General features: G+C 32.6%; 5 protein-coding genes across 6 annotated transcripts; 2 read left to right on the plus strand and 3 right to left on the minus strand.

Moving 5' to 3' along the window:
* The first annotated feature begins 1,441 nt into the window (after window positions 1-1,441).
* Window positions 1,442-2,519, plus strand: LOC137832821 (large ribosomal subunit protein eL42). Its single transcript, XM_068641176.1, has 4 exons — window positions 1,442-1,575; window positions 1,818-1,997; window positions 2,115-2,189; window positions 2,285-2,519. The coding sequence occupies exons 1-4, from the start codon at window positions 1,573-1,575 to the stop codon at window positions 2,342-2,344; spliced, it is 318 nt and encodes a 105-aa protein (XP_068497277.1). The 5' UTR covers window positions 1,442-1,572; the 3' UTR covers window positions 2,345-2,519.
* On the minus strand, window positions 2,411-6,669 carry LOC137832820 (putative clathrin assembly protein At1g03050). Its single transcript, XM_068641175.2, has 3 exons — window positions 6,370-6,669; window positions 5,336-6,147; window positions 2,411-5,142 (listed from the first exon to the last, which is right to left on the minus strand). The coding sequence occupies exons 2-3, from the start codon at window positions 6,039-6,041 to the stop codon at window positions 3,995-3,997; spliced, it is 1,854 nt and encodes a 617-aa protein (XP_068497276.1). The 5' UTR covers window positions 6,042-6,147; window positions 6,370-6,669; the 3' UTR covers window positions 2,411-3,994.
* A 1,156-nt stretch (window positions 6,670-7,825) lies between these two features.
* LOC137832819 (peroxidase superfamily protein) lies at window positions 7,826-10,845 on the minus strand. Of its 2 annotated transcripts, XM_068641172.2 has the most exons (5): window positions 10,757-10,845; window positions 10,295-10,514; window positions 10,029-10,211; window positions 9,700-9,862; window positions 7,826-8,517 (listed from the first exon to the last, which is right to left on the minus strand). In XM_068641172.2, the coding sequence occupies exons 2-5, from the start codon at window positions 10,496-10,498 to the stop codon at window positions 8,093-8,095; spliced, it is 975 nt and encodes a 324-aa protein (XP_068497273.1). In that variant the 5' UTR covers window positions 10,499-10,514; window positions 10,757-10,845; the 3' UTR covers window positions 7,826-8,092. The 2 variants fall into 2 exon arrangements, with proteins under 2 accessions (XP_068497273.1, XP_068497275.1); XM_068641174.2 differs by lacking the exon at window positions 10,757-10,845 and having other exon boundaries at window positions 10,295-10,622.
* A 2,791-nt stretch (window positions 10,846-13,636) lies between these two features.
* LOC150027400 (uncharacterized) lies at window positions 13,637-15,318 on the minus strand. The gene has a single exon (XM_090303597.1). The coding sequence runs from the start codon at window positions 15,189-15,191 to the stop codon at window positions 13,872-13,874; it is 1,320 nt and encodes a 439-aa protein (XP_090159723.1). The 5' UTR covers window positions 15,192-15,318; the 3' UTR covers window positions 13,637-13,871.
* A 1,555-nt stretch (window positions 15,319-16,873) lies between these two features.
* EMB1075 (Pyridoxal phosphate (PLP)-dependent transferases superfamily protein) lies at window positions 16,874-21,281 on the plus strand. The gene is made up of 6 exons (XM_068641178.2): window positions 16,874-17,198; window positions 17,918-18,263; window positions 19,371-19,602; window positions 19,690-19,883; window positions 19,986-20,122; window positions 20,593-21,281. Exons 2-6 carry the CDS (start codon window positions 17,942-17,944, stop codon window positions 21,157-21,159), a joined length of 1,452 nt encoding a protein of 483 aa, XP_068497279.1. The 5' UTR covers window positions 16,874-17,198; window positions 17,918-17,941; the 3' UTR covers window positions 21,160-21,281.
* The last annotated feature ends 986 nt before the right edge of the window (window positions 21,282-22,267 follow it).

The following is a 22,267-nucleotide window of genomic DNA, read 5'->3' on the forward strand; positions in this document are numbered from 1 at the left end:
TACTCGTGATTTACTTATTTATTTTCTCATTCAAATTCTAAAAATTTATACACGAAACATGAAGAATGTTAATGTATATTATTAATGAAATCAAGTTAAATATAAAACTGATAAAATAATTTAAAATCAATAGATAAGGACTATTTTTAGACCTGCATTTACGTGGTTGCTGAATGTGGTATGCATTTGCAAAAGCTCATTTAGGTATGTGAAAATCCAAATTTGGAAAAATATTCTGGAAAGAGAATTTTGAAATGTATTTTTATCTACACCCCTTTTATTTAAGGAACTTTTTATTGTTTCACATAAAAAATCGGTGACTTTATGACACAAACACAATTGGATCATAAAGTGTTACTCGATTCAATTTTAGTTGATAAATAAACAATGAATTTGGTTTAGTGTTTATTGTAAATGAATTCACATGAACATCAAGCAATATATTGATTGTGTTTGAGTGTTCTTTTATACTATTCACATCAAACTAACACGGATCATGTCAAAGCTAAAATGATTAGTTTTTGCGTCTTTTGCAACGACTCAACATGAAAATTTTAAAATATATGCATGCTCTCAAATTGAAATAAGACCTTCATTCTATTACTTCTTTATTATCTTAATTTTAGACTTGAAAAAGTGATTTTGGATATGTTTCAAACTTCAAAGCAAATGTCAATTTTGTTTCCTATTACTTAATATACTACCAATGATTATTATTATATTTTATCCTCTATAGAGCACATTCTCTTCACTTTAGATGAAAGAAATCCATAAAAAATTTAATATATCTATTAATTGTTAATCTTATTATTTTTAGGATTTCAATTTTAAAAAAAGTAACAGTAAATAAGAAAGGATATATATTCTAGTAAGACTATTTCTTCCTGCACCTCCATATCTTATTATCCCACCTCCATAAACTTTTGATATTCAAGAAATGTCTCTTTGTAATATTTTGGATTATGTAATTCAATTTTTTTCTAAATTTGTAATTAGTTTCTGGATTATCTAATCCATAAGTCTTTTTTCAAATGTATGATTAGTTTATGGATTACATAATCTGGAAGTCTAAATTAGCTTTTGAATTATGTAATCCAGAATTTTTTTTTGAAATGTGTGTCCGGATTACATAATCCAGAAACTACTCTTAACTCCAGACTTCTTGATTATATAATCCAGAGTACCATTTTTTAAAAATATATTCTGGATTACATAATCCGTAAACTATTTACGAATCCGAAATTAACTTCTAAATTATGTAATCCAGAATATGAAAGTAGCACAGAAGGATAAAAAGTTTTTTTCATGTTTTATATAAGGAGACAGAAGAAGATATGGAGGTGCAGGAAGAAACAATCTTCTAGGAAGAGTGGATTAGGAGCGAGTGGGCGTTGGATCAAATTGGGCCTTATTAATATTTTTGCAAGAAAATAAAGCCTGGTCCACTCCAGCCTCCGTGCAACCCTAGTTCCCAAAGCCATTAAAACTCAGGGCATTGTCATTCGTGGCCTTATTTTCGCGGCGCATAACAGAACCCTACATCTTCAGATTTTGATCGCACGCGCCGTCACAATGGTAACCTTCTCCGTCATCTTTGTTTTCTTCAATTGTTATTCGTCATCACTAGTTAACTCTGCTATCACCATCTTATCTGCCTTAGACATTTTTTATCTTTCGAAATGAATTAAGTTTTGCTGAAGCCCTAGCTAAGTGAATTAGATTTGAGATTGAGGAATATGCCTCTGTTGTGTTGAATTGGGCGTTAGGTCGTGTTTGGTAAAATGCTTTAGTACTCGTCTTATAGTCGTCTTCAACAGGTGAACGTTCCAAAAACTAAGAAGACATACTGCAAGAGTAAGGAGTGCAGGAAGCACACTCTGCACAAGGTTACGCAATACAAGAAGGGTAAGGATAGCATTGCTGCCCAGGGAAAACGCCGTTACGATCGCAAACAATCCGGTTATGGTGGACAAACTAAGCCTGTTTTCCACAAGAAGGTAACTCATTTTGTTCTTTTCATGTTTCTGCGTCCTATTTTTATTAGTCCATGGAATTAGGAACTTTTGTTTTTGTTTGCTGACAGAGAAATATTTTATTTATTTTTTGTTTAATAGGCTAAGACCACCAAGAAGATTGTCTTGAGGTTGCAATGTCAGGGTTGCAAGCATGTCTCCCAACACCCAATTAAGGTCAGCGTGTGGACAACGTTATATCTTTTGGGTTTGGTGTTTTTTTGGCTTAGGATGTATGTGGCTAATTGTTGGTTTTTGTTTATGTTGTGCAGAGGTGCAAGCACTTTGAGATTGGTGGTGACAAGAAGGGCAAGGGAACATCTCTTTTCTAAGTTGAGAATTAGGATCTGCAGCTTTTTGTGTTTCTGCAATGTTGGAATGTATTGTTTCTCTGTGGATTTATTTGCTAGTTATATTTTATTATTTCGCAATACCTTATCATGCGACTGAGAAATGAAAACTTTTGCTAATATCAGTGAGTATTTGTTTCCCCTCTCTTGAATTTCACTTATTGCACCATTCCTCTATTCTTATGCCTTGCTACTATTTTTTGCTTCTGGGTTACCTTTTGGGGTGCCTCAGCTAGTTGTGTATTTTTTGGGGATCATTTATGCGAAGTGCTGTCATGAAATGTCCTTAAACTTTCTTGGGCGTTAAAACGGTCTTCTCTTATATAGTTGTGAACTTTGTAGCTGCATCCCCGTACTTTTAAATCGTGTCTAACCGTTCTAATAGCCATTGATTTGGAAGAGCCATGATTTTGTGAGTTTTAGTTACTTGTATATAAGAACTTTAAGCTATTTTCGTGGCTCTTCAATTCGGTGGAATAAGATTTTCTGGAATTTGATGAGTCTATGATAAACTGCCGCAGCAACTTAGTTAGTTTTCTGTGCAATTATCTGAAATGTAAGTTGCGAATAATTATTTATTGTTAGTTTATCTATAGTTCCTTTTTTAATCTGTCATTTTAGGGTAGAGGTGCTAATCGTCTGTTTTAGTTAAGTTAAGAGCAAACATGCTATTTCAATGTATTTATGATATTATATTAAATTGTGAGCTACAAAATTATGTTAAATGTTCTCTTTGTAATTCAGTCTAGTTTGTATAAATAACTGGTGCGAGTAGCATATACTGTTTAGACAAGAAGAATAACTTCATTGTAAATACATTATAAATAACTTCATGCTTGCATTCTCTCTACCTTAAGATGAAATGAGTTAGAAGAACTAATATAATGTAAAATGATGTAAATAAGGAATCATGAAATTTGTGACTGATTATTTATTTTTGTTTTTAAAATTTGGCGATGTTTGTAATGAAAAAAAAATTAAATTTTGTTGAACTTTTGAGTTTATTTTTATTAAAAAGTGATGGGCTTAAATTATATTTTGATACTAATTTGATGTAATTTATATCGTTATATTAAGAGCAAGCATTCAAGATTAAAATCAATTGAATTTAGATGATCAAACTGAAGGAAAACAAGCACAAATGTATTGAATTGTTATATTCATTAAACATGACTGTATGCAGTAAAGAATTGAGTTCTTGAATAATTAATGTCATTATTAATTGGATAATCGAATGCGTTTTTGTATCATGTTATATTTTTAAATTTAACTGATCTAATTAAAATTCAGTTCGTTTGAATTGGATTGTGTATCCTTTTTCAGGAAAAAAAAGGCATTAATAGTATTTTACTTTTAGTAGGGAAAAGTAAAGATCTCTTTTAATGTGTCTATGCTAGAATAATGCAAAATGATTAGGTATTACTTTCTGAAGTGGGCAATGAAAAAAAACATTTAATAGCATTAGAATTTTGTAAGCGAACTTGGCATTGTTAATTCCTTCGTATTCTAATAAAAGATTGATAATGTGTTTCTAATGAGTAAAATTGTGTCACCCACAATAGGGAAAAGGAGTGAAAAGGAGTAGGGATAGTTCCCAACGAAGGAAAAACCAGTCCTATGTCCTAGTCAAAGTTAAAAGTTGCTGTAATTTTGCTGATACCCTCCATTGTAAGAATTATAATTATTATTATTATTATTGTTAGAGTGCAGTTTATCGAGAGCTGTTTGTCCTTGCATGCCATCCTTTCCGTATTGCTGCCACATCATCTGTTCTTCAAGCAAAAACCTCTGCTTCTTCTCCATCTCTGACATTTGAACGTAGGAGGGAGGTGCCACAGCCAATGAAGCTGCAAATGGATCTGAATTGGAATCTCCAGGTCCTCCTGATGTTGGGGGTGCTGGCAATGCTAGCATTGAAGGCCTTCCAGCTGAACCAAGTGCAACACTACTAGAACTTCCACTCCCCCCATACCCTGCTCCTTCCATGGCTTTATTCATCTCTGCATGTTTATACATGCCATCCAACAACAATGTATCAAAGCCACCACCATATGTAGGCTTTTGGTTGGACAAGTTGGTTGTTGATTGCACTAGTGCTGTTTCCCAATCTGCCTCTTCATCAAATGCATGCCATGGAAGTGCTTGTGTGGAACTTGCTGCTGCTACTGCAGCTTCTCCATCAAACAAGGCCAAGGCTAGTTTATCCCCTTGTGCTTCATTTGTCATCGTGTCATCTCCTAAATTCAACAAATCACCCTCTGTCTGCACAACTCTTTCTTCCTTTGGCTCTTCCTTCACCTCTTCAACAGGCTCCTCCTTGATTTCCTCAGGTGGTGGTAGTGCCTTAGTTGCATTAGGATCCTCTTCTGGTTCTGGCTCCGGTTCCGGTTCCGGTTCCACTTCTACTTCTTCCTCCTCTTCTTCTTCATTCGTATACTGTAGTATTTCAGGTCTGCTGCACTGTGCTAAGGCGGATTTGTCCTTGATAAACTCTTCCATGACCTCTAACTTCTTTAACGTGATTCTTTCTATCTCAGGGTACTCCGAAGAACGTGCAATTCCAATGTTCCTGGACCATCCGTAGAAGGGGTCTAGCTCATCAAATTGCTTCCCAACGCGGCAAAAAATGTCGTACACCTTCACACACTCCTGTACCTCCATGTCAGGGAACCGATCAATCAACACACTCAGTATTTCTGAGATATCATAGTATATCTGAAAACTCTCTTTCACAATTGGGTAGAGAGCCACTATCACAATTCGATGGTTCTTTGCGGCCCCTGTTGCATTCAAATAACCAATATGATTGTTTTATGCATGTGTAATGTGCAAACAGTAAAATTGGAAGAGATTCTGATTATTCATCACAGTAATGCATCTTCAAACAAACTCTTGGAGGTTTACATACACAAAAATAAGGTTATGTTTAATAAAGATGAAAAGTTTTTTGATCCAATAATCACAATTGCAAACCTGTGGGGCGGCAAGCTAAAAAGCGCTCAAGAAGCAAGTGCAAATGCTGCATTTTGGAAAAGATTTGCTCTAACTTCATGTTATGTACTGGTGTGGATCTTCCAGCCATATCTCTTTCTTTTTCTGTTTCTTTGTCTATTTCTCTTTCTCTTTCTCTTTCTCTTTCTCTCTCTCTTTCTCTTTCTCTCTCCTCTTCTTCATCAAAACTATACATGCTACGCTTCCCGCGCCGGCTCTGCATCTTGTACTCAAGCCTTTCATCCAGATACAATGCACACGTGCGCACAAACGCAGAGAAGTCCCATGAACCAGACTTGGAGTTGTCACGAAAATCAGACATGTTGAGAAGGCGAGTCCCGCGTCGAGTGGAGAAGAAAATTTCCTGCTCGTACGCAGGATCACCTTCTAACAGCAACCTTTCAATCAGAATAAGTGTTTTGAGAGCCACAGTCCAGCTTTTAGTCTTGTTGAGACGCCTTGCAAGGGTGTTTACACATGAACTGATGAATGCTCGAGAGTAACATGTGAGGCTCAGAATCTCCCTTATGTACTTCTCTTCAGCAGGGTATTCATCGTGCCTCGTTGCCTTCACAATGGCCACATCAAGGTCTGCAAGTGAGGCGCTGCTTCCCACCTTTGCTAGTCCTATGCTTGTTTGATCCTTCACTGCCCCAAGGGCTCTTCTCAGTTTTGAGCTTGGTGGCATGCTTTGCTTTGCTTTATTTACCTCCTAGATATTCTAATTTCCTCTGCTTTTGGGCCCCAAAAGTTCTTGACTTTCTTCAAATAAATATCTTCAAAATCACCACACCCTGCAAATTTATTTACTCTCAACTGTCATGATTTCAACATTCAGAAGTGATATTTCGACAACTTATACCAGTTTATGAAATGATCATCAATCATATGTTATATATTGGGACAGATTGTGAAAATATCTTTATTGTATCTGTGATAAGTTTTCATTCATGCATAAACCTGTAATTTGAACTTTCTTAAATATTGGTAAGAAAAAAGCGATGGTGGAATCCAACCTGCTTGGAGAGCACCAGAGGGAAGTAATTAAGATTTGTGTGGAGTAATTTGAATGCTTAGGGATATCTCTGGCATGTATGAAATATTGTCTTTGTTGGAATGTTCATGCCAGATGTTGCTAGAGGAAAATGAAAAAAAATATGAAGAAGGAAAAGGAAGATAGTTGTTTCCTCTACCCTTCTTCTGTTAGTCTCTGGGGCAAGCCTTACAAACCCTAAGCCCAAATTGGCTAAGCATTCTCCGTTTTCTTAGCATAAAAAGATGGGAAACAAAGGAAATGCGATGATATTATTGTATGCATTAGAAAACAGGTTGACTCTTCTCATTACAACTCGTCTTTGCCATATTTGGTAGGATAAATGTTTAGCTTGTATTTTCTTATCACCTTTGACCTTTTCAACGCAAAAGTTTTCTATGTTTTAATTCATTTTCACTATCCAATCCAATTATTTAACCTTGTTCAAGTTCTCTTCCTAATTCATCCCTCAAAATGCTGAAAAGAGGTCAAAGTGGTCAAAATTCTCAGTCAATAGCATGTTTGGGCTTTGTAAAACTTAGTAAAGGGTAACACGATCCAACACTCCAACTTTTTTCACCAAATTGGTCTAATTTTATTGCTTTATTATCAGAATGTACACAATTTTTTTTAATGATTCTGGCTAATTTGTGTCTCAATTAAATCATAATCCACAATCTAATTTAATCTGCAATGAAATCAAAAACATTCTACCATAATTGTGTAAATGAGATATAACCTCCTTAAAAAAAAAATTCTATCCATTCTAACTCTAACAGTCAAATAACAAAATTTCATCATTTTATTACTAAAACAAACTGCCTACTATAGAAATAATAAGTAAAACTCCTAATTAAATCAAAATACTAATTTTATAAAATTTCTATAATTTATTTATAATTAAAAAATGAGATATAAAAAATAACTTTGTATTTTTATATTTGTAATTATTGTGACACATTAATAATAATAATATTTTTAAAATAATAAAATTAAATAATTAATTTTAAATATTAATTACAATTTTCAAATATTAACAATAATATCAAATGTTATATAAATAAATATACTGTATTAAAAATGATATTCTTTTGTAAGTTTGATAATTCAAAAAAATATAAATTATAAATCAGTTTTTAAAAATTTATACATAAGTAAATGTAAAATTATCACTTAAAATAATTTATATTATGTCTATTATTTATTATTTTGTAAACACTAAATATTAAACATAACAATAATTCATCTTGCTCTTATTCTATTATATCCTATTCTCTTGTAATCTTCATAATGCAATTTGAGAATTTCAACTAATTTTACTTTCTAATCTAGTAATATTTAAGAGCTCAAAATTAATCCTAAAATTATTTCACAATTACACAATATCTTGAAGAATTTTACTTTTATAAACCATTATTCTTAATAACTGCTACATCAAGTACTCAATAGGAAAAATAATCCCATAAAAATCTATTCATAAATGTAAGAATTTGGTAAAAGCAAAGCAACACACACAACCGAAAAAGATGAAAGTTGGAGACATATTTGCCCAAACCAACAAGCTAGCGGTGTGGGACTTTACACAAATGAAGTGCCCATTGAGAAGTTGAAAACACACAAAAGTATAACATATAGCAGAGAAAGCCTTCCACCTCAACAATAACAAAACCAGAAGCCATAAATCAATTCATCTTTGATTATTTACTTCAATTGAACTCTGAACACACACTCCTAATTTCTCCAAGGAAACCTGTCTTCACACCAATTTGGCCCATCCTCACGAATGAATCAACAAAATCAGCTTCAAAAGAAGGCTCAAACAATGGACCAAAGGGAGTAAAGTAAGAGTCAAGGACTCCCTTGGTGGCTATGTCATCATTGAGTCTGGCATCAGATTCTAGAACAGCAAAACCTTCCCTTATGTTCTTCAGAATGTGTATGTCAAAATTCTGCTCACTACCTTCGTCAAGGGCTAGCCGAACATTAACATCCCCATTCTGAGGGCACTTTGTCTGAAGCTGTGGGAGAAAATTTGGACTAATTGATGGGTCTGATCCTCCACCACTTGGAAAAAAGTTGTACAATCTGTTAGTCATAAAGAAGCATGCTGAGGTTCCAATTGTATGTGCACCTGAAATTGTTTTTAAAAATCACTATTACATGAAAAAGAAAACATTAGCTTTTACAATCTTTAACCAAGCCATGTTTTTATTTTACTTGCTTATTATGTTGGTTTACATATATTTGTCACTGTCATGATGACAGACACCTATCTAATTTACCATAAATTCAGTACATATTGGTTTGAAGTAATCAGAATATATATATATAAAAAAAGTATGTAAGAGAAAGGGACAAACAAACATATCTCTATCTATATCAATACCAATTAATGTGGATTGCAACTGTAACTTTGCATGTGCAACATTTGTAATATAAGAACTGTCATCTGCCACTATTTGCATTGGGTTTGATACGAAACTTTAAGGGGTCAATGAATTAGGTGAAACCAAACCAATGAAGCAAAAGCTGACTAAAAGGAAAAGTGAAATGAAAGCTGGCACACAGAGTAATACCATTCAAATGACACGCTATTCTTACAGTTACAATTTTAGTCTGCATAAAATTAAATAGCACCTCATATTTTAGCTATCTTATTTTTCATTATTAATACAAAGGCATGAAGTATCTGATTGATACAAAGGCATGAAGTAAACTTTCTGGCATGTATGATTTGTCTACACATAGAAAAGGTGATAGATCCTTTCAGCAAAAATTATCCTAAACAGATATAAATGGAATATTATATGCAAACTTCAGAATCCTAGATACTATAAGACTACTGTTGCTTTATTAGTTTATTAAGAAATTAAGTTGGTAGATGTTATGTCAAGGTTTCTTGAATGGTGAAAATTTGTCAAAATAGGAAGAGATTACTTAAAATATGATGATCTGATATCATATATTTAAACAAAAGATATTGCATTCCTAAAATAATATCTTTCTTCGTTCCTTACTTTTTCTTAAAAAAAGGCCATTATAATGTATGGTACAATTAGAATTTGTCTTTTAACAATTCCTACAACTTCAACATCAATTTTCCAAGTTCCAAATCCGTATTGAATTTCTGCAATTGTTTTCATTGTATTCTAAAGTGAAGAGAATATTAGCCAAAATAGTTTTATGTAATTTTGCCATTGCATGCTTTTTAATTTGGTTTCTTCTGGCAAAGGTTCATATTATTTTTCCTCTCCAACAACCATGATCTCACCTATTCAGCATGACAAAGATAGTATAGTGTGTGAGAGAGTACCACTGAGAAGAACAAGGTCTTTCACTGTGAGACCCTTGTTCAGAAACTTTGTCTTGAGTACCTCAATTGAATCACTAACATCTGGCATGTCATCTGCAAGTGAAATATTTGAAACCAACCCATCTCTCCTCCCTGTTGGAACTTGATATGTTGGTCCATTTGCCTACATTAGTATAAAATATATATATTATCTAATATAAATAGCACCTCACAAGAACAAACTCTTCAATCAACCATAGTCATTGAAGTACTCTTAAGATAGAAAATATCAGCAACAAGAGAAAAAGCATGGATTAACTAATAATAATAATAAGGAAGTTAGTTAAAACCATGACAATAGCCTCTCTAGCTGCCAATGCCACTATGTCTGCACAAGAAACCACACCAGGGCAAGACCCTTCCAACTGTGCCTTGGCTTTTTCTATCACATCAAACCCTCTAACCCCTTGATGTCCAAATGCCTGTCTCTCTGATTGTGGACCATTGTCAATCAGAATTGAACCATCACAACCCTGAAAACCAAAAGAAATAGCTGATATATATACATATAAACACAAACTATGTTATTATATATTATTGTATTATGCAGAGAGACCTCAACAAAGCAGTCATGGAAATGAAGTCTGAGCAAGACAGCAGCCATGCTGGTATCAGAGAGAGCAGCTTCTCTAACAACATCACGGACAATGGAATCTACCTGAGGACAAGTGTTGGAGTAGAAACCTACTTGGAGTTGACCCTCAGAACAACCCATTAAGAATGAGAAGAATAAGAGAGACAAAACACCGAGCATCATCATCACTCTGCAAGTGCAACTGTGTATGAAATATAACAAGTTATATAAGCTAGCACACCAACATATGTGTGTGTATTTATATATAATATAGTGGTTATGTGTATGTGGTAATTTTAAATTGTGAGGAAGAAAAGGTGTTGAGGGGGCTGAAATAAATAGCCATAGAAACTCATATTGTAGACGGCAACTTGTCAACAAGTTGGCCACGTTTCAACAAGTGCATGAGTCTTGTGATGACCACTTTTCCTTTACTTCTCTTACCAAAGTCAATTCTGCATCCTTTTCATTTCTCTTCTTTCATAAAAAAAATGCATGATTCAGCTGCACGCACTTCAACCTCTGATTACCAATTACTACAAGTTTGTTCATTATTTATGTGGGAAAATTAGGTGAATAGAAGTTTTTCTTGAGCAATCCCCGTGATAAAAGTCAAAGTTAAAGTTGAATACTTAGTGTAGAATATTAGTGTATTTTATGTTGGTAATGCATGAAAGCAGAGTTATTGTAATATTTAAATGTTCTTAGGTGGTCTATTATAATTACTGGATATAGAAAAGAGTGCCTGATAGAAGCATTCTTATCCCTTGAAGGCTTTAACCACACCAATATATGAAGCATCAATATTTGTCTTACAGAGTTGATTGATGCTAGTGTGAGACAGCAGTTGCCGAGGTGTGAGTCACTGTTTTGGGTGTCCTACCTTATTCCTTCCATTTGTTTTATTGGTAATGATACTTTCAGAATTTATACAATTATATTACAATTCTCAACATTATTATTTTAATATTTCTTTAGGTAATTTAATTTCAAAAACTTATCTTTTATTATATATATTTATTTATAAATCTATCAAGAATTATCTCCATTGATTCTCAAAATATATTTTCCTTTCTTTTATACCATCATTTAAGAGTTTTCTATTCAAAGTATTATTCTGCAAATCCTACATTATAGGCATATATACAGCTCAGCACAAACTTGTTATTTTCACACACGGAAGAGAGCTTCATTAATCATTAATGGTGTTAAGCATAAATTTCAAAAATTATTAATTAAAAATAATTAATTATTATTTTACTTTAGTATGTTTTATTCTTTTAAGACTTTTTTTTAAGTTTTATTTGAATGTAAATATTTTATAAAACTCATATTTTTATAATTTTTTATTTGTAATTCAGTTTTTACAACTTGAAAAGTTAATTCAATTATTATGTTAATATTAAATTTAAAGAATCAAACCTAGAATCTTATTTTAAAACACAACTCTTAAGTTTACGACTTTCTATATTACATCAATATATTATAATGTTGATTTCTGATAAAATTTTAAGTCTTAAATATAAAGTTGTACTTATAACTCTAAAGAAACAATTAAATTTTATTTAGATGGATCAAAACTATTGATTAACATGGTTTTAATGAATTTAGATACGTTAGAAATCACATATCAACTATAAATTGAATTTAAATCTCAAACACCTTATAAACCGAGTTTATAATATTAAATTATTATTGAAATCCACTTTTTAATATACTCAAACCTTATTTCATCAATTAAAGTTCAGAAATTACTAATGATATTATTTTAGGGATACACACTATATATTTTTAGATAAAAAAACAATTTAATCACATCATATATATATATATATATGTTGATAGATCACATGTCTCAACCTTTTTTTTCCAACGTTATCTTTATTATAAATATTTATACGCATACTTTTTTTTTTATGAAATTAGGAGATTAAATTTCTGGAATTTCAGTGTTAGATGTAAGTGAAGGAAATATATGAGATTTTTTTACGCATAAAATTTACTTTGTGATAAATAATTAATAGATATTAGAAGGCAAAAACCATAGCAAGTTAAATAACATGGTTTTTTTTCTAATTAGTGTATTATATTATGGTAGTGAGTTTTCTTTCAAATATTGTATTATATTATCTTTCATACTAAGATTCAATATTTCTTTATTTTATTTTATAACTCTTATTTATATTGATAGTCACTTAAAAAATATGATCTTAATTAATGTTTTTTTATTTCTTATGATAAAATGATTATAAATATGATAAGGAATAAAAGAATATTAAGAAAATGTTATCTAAAAACAAAAAATGTAATAAATTTTCCCGGGTAGCTTGGAAACCAGTGACTGGTTCCATGATTTTCTGCAGGGAGTAAGATCTGAAGTTCCAACACCATTTCTTGATGTATAACTTGGATCATGGCATCCAATGGTTAACTCGAAATGTATGGTCTTTATATTTATAGTCTTGGCTTATGTATACGATATAATGTATTTTTTAAACAGTGATTAGAATATAATTTATTCTCTAACAATAAAGTGTACCAAAGACACACAGTAGAAAAACTGTTTTTTAAAAAAGACCATTTTCAAAATAATATTAAGATATAAATAAAATTTAATATAATTAACCAATCCTCTCAATGTGTGGGAAATTAATAAGGTGTAAAGTTAGTTTTTTCCCAACTATGAATTGGTTAAACTTTCCACACTTTACTTTGCAGAAACGCACAGAAAAAAAAATCTCATGGAACTCACTAATTTCTGTACCCTTCCACTCCCTTCGTTTTCCTCTCACTCTCTTTCCATGTACCAGATTGAGTGAGGCTAAGAGAATGATAAACATTTCGTTCCTATCAGAATGAAAACTTCTGAAGTTAAAAAATCACTTTATAACCTACAGAAGAACTACTGAAACACTCCCATCTATGGTAAAGCTGCCCGATCAAAATGATCTAATTTTTAGAATATTGCACTCATCTTGAACACTTATCCATGTAAAATCCTATTTAACAAGGTTGCCCAGAATGTAATCACATGATATACAGTCTGCAATATTTCCCAAAGCATTAAAACAAGGAAAAAGATGAGTAAAAGATTTGATAGATAAGACGGACAAAATCAAGAGAAAAAATTAAGAAAGAAATCTGTGTTATGGAATAGTGTCCTTGAAATGACTGTAAAATAGTGAACAGGTGCGATATGAAATACTATTTCCAGGCTTCCAAGCACTAGAAAGCAATGTGTAGTTTATCATTTCAATATGTCATTAATGAAATTAGTAATACTTATATTATCATTCTTGCTTTTTCCAGTCAACTTTAACGCTCTTAAACAAACTTTATTCATTTTTCATAGACAAACAGAAAGCAGAAGAGCAAATACAATGTCAAAAATGATAACAGGCATAAAAGATAACAAAGAGCTTTTAAGGGTTTAACCAAAACAAGATAAAAACTGTATGTCTCGTCCCCTCCTAGGATGGCTTCTAAAGTATCCACTTTCACAAGCAAACATTAAATGACTGACAAGGAACCCCAATATTGGAGTAAATCTTAACTCATTCTAACAGATTTTGGGCTCACTAATTACTATCTTTGATTTTAAACTACAATTTCTCCTACTATATTTCAAAAAATAGCGATCTGGTTGCCCATTGCATCGTTTTACTCTATGCAATGCAGAATCTGCTTGCTTACGATCAAGTTCCATGCAACTATCTTCACTGAGGTTTATTATCCTGTCAGAACAACTTCCCTCCCCTTCCTTCTGCAGCTCTTCCCCGATCCCTTCACCATCCGATTCAGCTGTGCGCTCACCATCTTTTGAACCAGTTTCCATGCCACTTCTGCCCATACAGAGAAGATTCAGCCCAGTTGAAGAACCACTATCCAAAGTTCCTACAGAAACCAAAGGCTCACATAAAGATTTACAAGAGTCCGCCAATAGTTTATTGTCACAGGACACTTCATGCTTATCACGGTAATCAGCATTCCTTGAGTTTGATGTCTTGCACGACGAATCAACACTAGGAGACAACCGCTTAGGAGCATCCAAGAAACTTGTATTCAATAAGCAGCAACTCTTTGAAATCCTAGGCAAAGTATTGAACTCTGGATGCAACTCAAAAGTCAATTCAGAGCCATCAAGAACTTTAAAAGCTTCCCTCTTGGGAGGCGGATTCAAACTACTCTCTTCCCCGTTTGCTACAAGACTCAAAGCATTTTTTGCAATTTCAACAGCCCTTCTCGCCACCAAAGCTTTCTTCACTGCCCCCTCTCTAGCCCTAGCGGCTGCTTCAACCTTCTCCCCCACCTCACGTTTTGCATCCTCAACCAAATCCTCCATTGACCGCGCCAGATTTCCACCCGGCAAAACCCTAGAACTACCCTTCTCTAGTATAATCCTACCATTTTCATCACCCATAACTCTTCTTTTTCTTCTTCTAGAAATTTCCAAGTGTTTAGGAATCCAGCAATCCACGCAGACAGAAAATTCAGAGCCCATAGAAGCATAGGACCACGGAGGAGCATTTTTGTATTTCAAAAAACAGGTTTTGTGAACAGAATGCTGACACTGATTGCAGCGATATGATTCAAGAGACATTCCAGAAAAACAATAGGAACAAATTTGGGAAGATTCAACGGAAACAAAACACTTCTTACATAGAAGAACTACACGCCATTCGCTATAAAGGGTTCGGAGTCTGTTCTTACCGGAGCAGACGTCAACCTTGAAGCCACACGCATGGCATTCGGTCAAGTTGGGCAAATCTCTAGTTTTCTTGTTTTGGGGAACGGAGTCTGAGGGATTTTCCGATGACTCTGGCTGCTCCTCTGTTCGTTCCTTTGATTCGAGAAGCTTCATCGCCGGTGAAACTCCCATTTTTCAGATCGAAGCTTCTGATATGGGAGATAAAATGTCTAGGGTTTTCACATTCTGGAGATTTGGGGGTCCTCGCAATGGACGTCAAAACACCGTCCACGCGCTATCATTGCGAGTAGCACTTCCAGTTTTTCCTTTCCCTTTTAAAAAAAATAATTATATTGCTTCTTTGAGGTAAAATAACAAAATTAACTGCTAAATCAATTGCTTAAATTTGATAAATACGATTAATTCACTTTCTTGATGAAATTAAACGAAAAAATTGTTTGTTTGTTTTTAAATATGAAAATATCTTTGCACTTTCTCCCTACGATTGTCTATGTTAAATTTAACTTATTTTTATTAGCAAATAACAAATTAATTAAGAAAGTATAAGAGGAACCTACCCAAATATATGATACAAAAACATAGGAAAATGTAACTTTCATATACTATCTTTCCTTGGTTATTCCTTTTTTATTTTATCATACAATAATAAATAATTACTTCTTTTATTTCTTTTAAAGTATCATTTAAAATTGTTTAAAAAAATTATGAAATTAAATAATATTTTACCTTAACAAAAAATTTATAACATTTTTTATTTAATTCCATTTCTATGTTATAATATATGCATATATGTAATATAAGAGTAAGTGAAAAATAGAAATATAAACAAGAAAAAAGTTTAACAATGATAAAATAAAAACAAAAATATGAAAATTAAAAAGAAAGAAGAATGATTAAAATCAATAAGTATGAATTAGAAAAAATTGTATATAAGCAATTTGAGTCATAATTGATACATATAAGATTGTATTAAAAAAGGCATAATGGCTAATTGTGGTTAATTTTAAGATTGTATTAAAAAAGGCATAATTCTAACCGTTTTATTGTAAGTAAATCATAATATAAAAACATTTTAAATAACCGATGAGAAAACTAATCGAAACTCAAAATTTTCTAATATTTTTTTTTCTGAAATCCGACTGAACTGGAAATGAAACTATTTATTATGTTTAGATATAATAGTTAATTAAAAAATAATAAACATATGTAATTTGCAGGCTGTTTTACACTCTAATTATATTTTACTTATCGCATATTTATACTTAGATGACAAATTTATATTGTTATATTTTTATTTATAAAATAATGTAAATTATTTATTAATATAAGAGAAAATTAAAACTACAAATACAACAACCATGATATAAAATAATTCACAATAAGTAAAAAAAATATTCAAACTAAATCATATAATATTAATTTAATTTAATCTATTTTATAACAAGTCGAATCACTCCTTACTAGTGGTGAGTCATGATTGCTCCCCACAAATAATATAGGAGCATTTGTCAAAATACATTGAACTGATTTAGAAAATACTGATAAATTTTTCTGGCTATTCATCATTATTCAATCTCACTCTTTATTTTTACGTCTATTTAATTCATTAATGCATCTATGAAAAAAACTTAAAAGGAATCTCTGTGATTTTGATGAAAGCCATGTTTTTGAAGAAGAAAATCAATTTTCAGTTTATAGAAGTAAAATTACAGTCCTAACACGACTTTATTTTATTTATTATAAAATTAAAATAGAGAAAAAAAGAGAGTGAGATTCTCTCAGATTTTTATTACAACACATTAGGGTGACAAGGACATCCTACAGTTAAAAAGCAGCTGCAGGATGGTGCAGTTATGATCTAAGGACCATTATAATTTTCATCCCACATGTTTAATCATAAAATATAAATTGAAGGGTCCAGATTTCGTGCAGTGGAACAAACAACCGTAGGGAATTCATTTGCATAGATTCTGAGATCTTTGTAGGGACATTGGCGAAACATGGTGTGGATGGAGGAGTCAGTTGAAGCGCGTGACGGAATCTGACGCAGATATAAAAGGAGGGAAGTAAAATTGTATTACTCCGTTTGCCCCATATTATTGCATCTCTCTCGTGCCAGAGGCCGAGTTTTTCGCTGCTTCTCTCTTTCCTTTGTCGATTCCAACGCTTCTCTTTGCGGTTAGCTTTTCTTCTTCATTTTCTATCAGATCTCGCATCTTACTTTCATTATCGTCTTTTAATTTAACCATGCATCATCTCCTAGAGTGTTAACTATTGTGCCTATTCTGTTATTCTTACCGTGCTCGTGGATTTTGCTATCTCTCATTGCTTGGATCGTTGTTCTCTCAGCTTGCATGTTCTGTACTCGTGGTTGACATGCTTTGATTCTGTAAAGCCGTAGGTCATACCAAAAACTCCTTGCTATTTTTCCAAAGTGTTTGAGGAACACTCGCTGCTCTGGTTTTGGTTTTAGATATGTGGTTAAATAAGAATTATTAATCCTTTATCTTCTGCTAATTGAGCATTTGTAAGTTAATCTTTGTTTTGTTATTGGTGCCTGAGCTCACACTGATGGCTTAGAATAAATTCTTTTAAATATGTGTATTCAAAGGAAAATTAAATAGATCTGTGTATAAATTTTGTTTGCATTCAAGGTGTTGTTTCCTTTTGCGCGGTCTTGCTTGCACGAGAAGTATTTGGTTGATAGAGTAAAATAATTGTGCGGTTCCGTAGGTTGTGTTCCTTAAATTTATTCGGATTTGAGAGTGATGGCTTGGTTTCCTATGTGAAAACTCGGTTTCTCACATCTGTCTTTGGGCTATATGGTCTTTTGCTTTATCTTTATTGGATTTTAGTTCTCGTTTTTCTAATTCGCTCTTGCAATCCATTTATGTCAGGTGCTTTTGTGTTGCGATAACAAAATGGTTGGGAGTGTTCACGGTTTAAATGAGGATTTGAGAATCAACGGAGCAGTCGAACCGTTGCCTGAGGATTTTGACGCAACATCTTTAGTCATGGATCCTGTGCCTCCTGCAGTTGTAGACAACGGCAATGAAGAGGTGCAGGTCTATAAGGAAAAAGAGAAAAGACTAATAGTTCTGGGAAGAAATATTCATACCATGTCTCTAGAAGTCACAGAGCCTGATGCAGATGACGACATTACTGGGGACCGGGAAGCTCATATCGCAAGTGTGTTGGCCAGATACAAAAGAGCTTTGACTGAAAGGACAAAACATCATTTAGGTTTGACAATATTTGCTCTTTGGATGATCTTCTTGCTTTCTTGACTACATTTATGTACGTTATTTAGAAAATCAATCAAATTATACAGATCTTGATACTGATTTTGTTTAATTTACGAGAGGTTTCACCCTGTGATTTTTTACTAGACAATTGATATACGGATGCGGCAAATCTAGTTAGCTTCTTGGTAGTGTCAACCTAACCCAGCACCAGCAATCACCAATTAGCACTGAATCTGTATTTCTTTCTTTAGCTCATCTAATCCCATGTCATACTCTGTTTGGCTCATGTTTCTCTTTTATCTGTATTGGAAATCCCAGCATGTTTTTGTCATAGCTTTGTGGAATTCATTTAACCTACCATGAAAATGTTCACCTTAGAATTAGAATCATCTCCGCTGTAGTCCTAGTGTGTTTTCCGAAATCTGGATTTACTTAATGGTTTCTAACTTTGAAATTCCAAACCCGTAATGATTTCATGGTCTTGCATCCTCAAAATTGAAATGTAATAAAATCTTTAAAATAAATCGATGCTATGTAGGAGATTCCAATGCATGGACAAAAATTCAAATCCTGAATTTTCAAATCGAGAGATCTTTTGATAAAATATTCTTGGTTTTTCAAGGGGTTCATGGACTTATGCCAATTTTGTTGGATGATCATTCACTCACATTTTTATTTCCCTCATAATTTTATAATTGGGTAGATAATTTTTCATTTCTAAGTTTTAGGAACCCCGCTTGATCGTGTCTATTGCTGTGTTTAATGCTTTGATAATTTGTGGCTTCCTTACTTAGTAGTAATCTAGCTTCTTCTGGAGCTAAATAGTACCTGATTTTGGAAGTCTCCATCTTGACACCAAGAAAATCATTTGACACTTGTAATTGTAATAGACTTTGCCCTTGTTAATATTTTCTTATCTTCTTCAAATGAATTTTTAACTTCCTGTGTTATTTCTGAATTCTCTTGGTATTGCCTTGGTACACCATGCACACAAATACATCAATGAAATAATTTTCTCGGGATTTCGTGTAACTTTTGTTGCCCACTTCAATTAGCCTCTGGAGTTGAGTATACCTCTTATAAATTTATGAAAATTTTATTCCAGGGTACCCCTATAATTTGGATTTCGATTATGGTGCACTCTCACAACTTCAGCATTTTTCTATAAATAACCTGGGAGATCCATTTATTGAAAGCAACTATGGTGTCCACTCCCGTCAATTTGAAGTTGGTGTTTTGGATTGGTTTGCTCGACTGTGGGAACTGGAGAAAAATGAGTATTGGGGCTATATAACAAACTGTGGTACAGAAGGAAATCTCCATGGCATCCTAGTTGGGTTAGTTTCAGCTAGTCTTATTTTGTTCATCTTCAAAATTTGGTAAGGTTGAAGAATATCTAATATGGTTATATGACTTTTGTGCAGGAGAGAGGTTTTCCCAAATGGGATTTTGTACGCCTCACGAGAGTCACATTATTCTGTTTTTAAAGCTGCTCGAATGTACAGAATGGAGTGTGTGAAGATTGATACTCTTTGGTCTGGGGAGATTGATTGTGATGATTTCAAGGCCAAGCTTCTTCGTAATCAGGACAAGCCAGCAATTGTAAATGTGAACATAGGCAAGCGAGCAATTAGCCATTTGTTTCTCTGTATCCCATTCCATTCTCCCTTCCTCTTGCCTTGTTCATTCTAACCCTTACAAACAACTGAAACAAGTGCAGGTACAACTGTGAAAGGAGCTGTGGATGATCTTGATCTGGTTATAAAGAAACTTGAAGAAGCTGGATTTTCGCAGGACAGATTCTACATCCACTGTGACGGGGCCTTGTTTGGTCTCATGATGCCTTTCGTGAAACGAGTATGTGAAGTTGTTACTATAAATTGTTTTAACTTGTATGAGATGTAATGATGAAATTTTCATCTGTTATCTTTATTTGTTCCAATAGAAAACTCATGATGCGTTATCATACTTGGGTTCTGGTTTAATTTTCATCATTTTGGTTCTTCCTTGCATAACCTGTCTATTTTCTGATGGCTCATTTTGTCATATATTTGTGCTCTTGCTATAAAGTCATAATTTTAACGATAGCAGAATGTGTTTTAATGCTTATTACCCACTTTATATATTAAGTATAAATGTGTCTGTCACCATTATTTTACATGGCCATGAAACTGCATCATTCCTTTTCCAATTTCAGTCAGGGAATGTTCATTTTGTTATAAACTGGTTGTATTTAAAAATCGCAATATTAAAATTCCATGCTTCTTGGTCAACCCATCTTATGTGAACCTCACCTTATTCTGTATTACCTTGTATTTGCTTTTCAGGCTCCGAAAGTTACTTTTAAGAAGCCTATTGGCAGTGTCAGTGTTTCTGGCCACAAATTTGTAGGTTGTCCCATGCCTTGTGGTGTGCAGATAACAAGATTGGATTATGTTAATGCTCTTTCTAGGGATGTGGAATACCTTGCTTCTAGGGATGCCACGATCATGGGTAGTCGGAATGGCCATGCTCCCATATTCCTTTGGTATACCTTGAATCGGAAAGGATACAGAGGTTTCCAGAAAGAAGTACAGAAATGCTTGCGAAATGCACACTACTTCAAAGATCGCCTTGTTGAGGCTGGGATTGGTGCAATGCTTAATGAGCTGAGCAGCACAGTTGTGTTTGAGAGGCCACACGATGAGGAATTTATACGCAGGTGGCAGTTGGCATGCAAGGGGAATATTGCACATGTGGTGGTGATGCCAAACATCACTATTGAGAAGCTGGATGATTTTCTGAACGAGCTTCTGGAGAAGCGTACTACCTGGTTTCAAGATGGAAAGGATCAACCTTACTGTATATCGGCAGACGTAGGTGAAAAGAATTGCCTTTGTGCTTTGCACAAGTGATTGCAGCATCCAATCTAGAGTTTGTTGCTGTAGTTGATATTTGAATTGTTATGCAGTTTACGTGTCTATGTTCTGTCAGAATTTTGATGCCATTAATTACATTTAGAATCATCTTTGCTGTCCGTATTTTTTTCCTGCTACTTAGTCTGTTAATTGACATATTGTTTGGTTATCCCCTATTGAAAGTAATTGTAACCAAAGTAAAGCTAAAACAAAAGGATAAAAAAAAATCGTCTCTATGTTTGCTTTATCATTAAGTCAAAGATAAAGCAGATATAGATGATAAAAATCTTAATTTCAACTTATTATTATATATTTGTAAGGATATATTCCTTATTTAGATTTATGATATTGTGGAAAAGGAGATGATGATATAAGTGTGAATAATAAATCACATATTCCTTTGAAATGAAGAGATCAAAGATTGAGAACTAAAAAGAAAGTAGTTTTTTTTCTTAATTTTTTTTTATTTTTTATTTTAGGATTTTACATTTTTTATATTTTTTATAAACAAAAATAGACTTTATTACAAATATTAATATTAAATAAATTTAATTAATACAAATATTTTAATCAAATAAAATAAAATAATAATAATTAATAATAAAATAAAATTTTAATACAAAAATATGTAGTTATTTATAATAATCAAATTATATAATAATTATTAGTATTCTAAGTATAATAATAATAATTATTATTATTATTATAAATATCATACTATTTATATTTAATATAAAATGATTTTTTAATTATAATTTTTAAATTTATGAATATTTAAATTATTTATTTCTATATAACAATTTATAATTTTATATATTTTCAATATAGTTATTTTTTGTTAAATAATTTTTAAAAAAAATTAATTATCCAACTATATTGGATTGTACTACTTATAATTTTAATTCATCTAAATTTATTTTTTTATTTTTTAAAATATAATATGAAACATCTTAATCTCTTTCTGGTTTTGAATTAATCTCTTTGGTTCCTGTTGTGAAGGAGGGGCATAAATATTAAGATTCACTCAGTAAATTACAGTTTGTCTAATACACGTTATATAGTTGTCTCCTAACAACGTATATATACTTTTCTCTTTGAAATTTGG

Source organism: Phaseolus vulgaris, chromosome 6 (genome assembly GCF_051622355.1).
Source record: "Phaseolus vulgaris cultivar YP4 chromosome 6, ASM5162235v1, whole genome shotgun sequence".
Classification (NCBI taxonomy): domain Eukaryota; kingdom Viridiplantae; phylum Streptophyta; class Magnoliopsida; order Fabales; family Fabaceae; genus Phaseolus; species Phaseolus vulgaris.

Bases quoted from the DNA above. Each gene is read 5' to 3' on its own strand.
- LOC137832820 (XM_068641175.2), bottom strand. From the start codon at position 6,041: ATGCCACCAAGCTCAAAACTGAGAAGAGCCCTTGGGGCAGTGAAGGAT. The intron at 5,143-5,335 runs GTTTGCAATTGT...TGAATGCAACAG, and splicing joins TTTAGCTTGCCGCCCCACAG to GGGCCGCAAAGAACCATCGA.
- EMB1075 (XM_068641178.2), top strand. From the start codon at position 17,942: ATGGTTGGGAGTGTTCACGGTTTAAATGAGGATTTGAGAATCAACGGA. The intron at 18,264-19,370 runs GTTTGACAATAT...ATTTTATTCCAG, and splicing joins AAGGACAAAACATCATTTAG to GGTACCCCTATAATTTGGAT. The intron at 20,123-20,592 runs GTATGTGAAGTT...TTTGCTTTTCAG, and splicing joins TGATGCCTTTCGTGAAACGA to GCTCCGAAAGTTACTTTTAA.
- LOC137832821 (XM_068641176.1), top strand. The intron at 1,998-2,114 runs GTAACTCATTTT...TTTGTTTAATAG, and splicing joins AGCCTGTTTTCCACAAGAAG to GCTAAGACCACCAAGAAGAT. The intron at 2,190-2,284 runs GTCAGCGTGTGG...TATGTTGTGCAG, and splicing joins TCTCCCAACACCCAATTAAG to AGGTGCAAGCACTTTGAGAT.
- LOC137832819 (XM_068641172.2), bottom strand. From the start codon at position 10,498: ATGATGATGCTCGGTGTTTTGTCTCTCTTATTCTTCTCATTCTTAATG. The intron at 9,863-10,028 runs GTTTTAACTAAC...ATACTAATGTAG, and splicing joins CTAGAGAGGCTATTGTCATG to GCAAATGGACCAACATATCA. The intron at 8,518-9,699 runs GTACTCTCTCAC...AAACAATTTCAG, and splicing joins AGACCTTGTTCTTCTCAGTG to GTGCACATACAATTGGAACC.
- LOC150027400 (XM_090303597.1), bottom strand. From the start codon at position 15,191: ATGGGAGTTTCACCGGCGATGAAGCTTCTCGAATCAAAGGAACGAACA.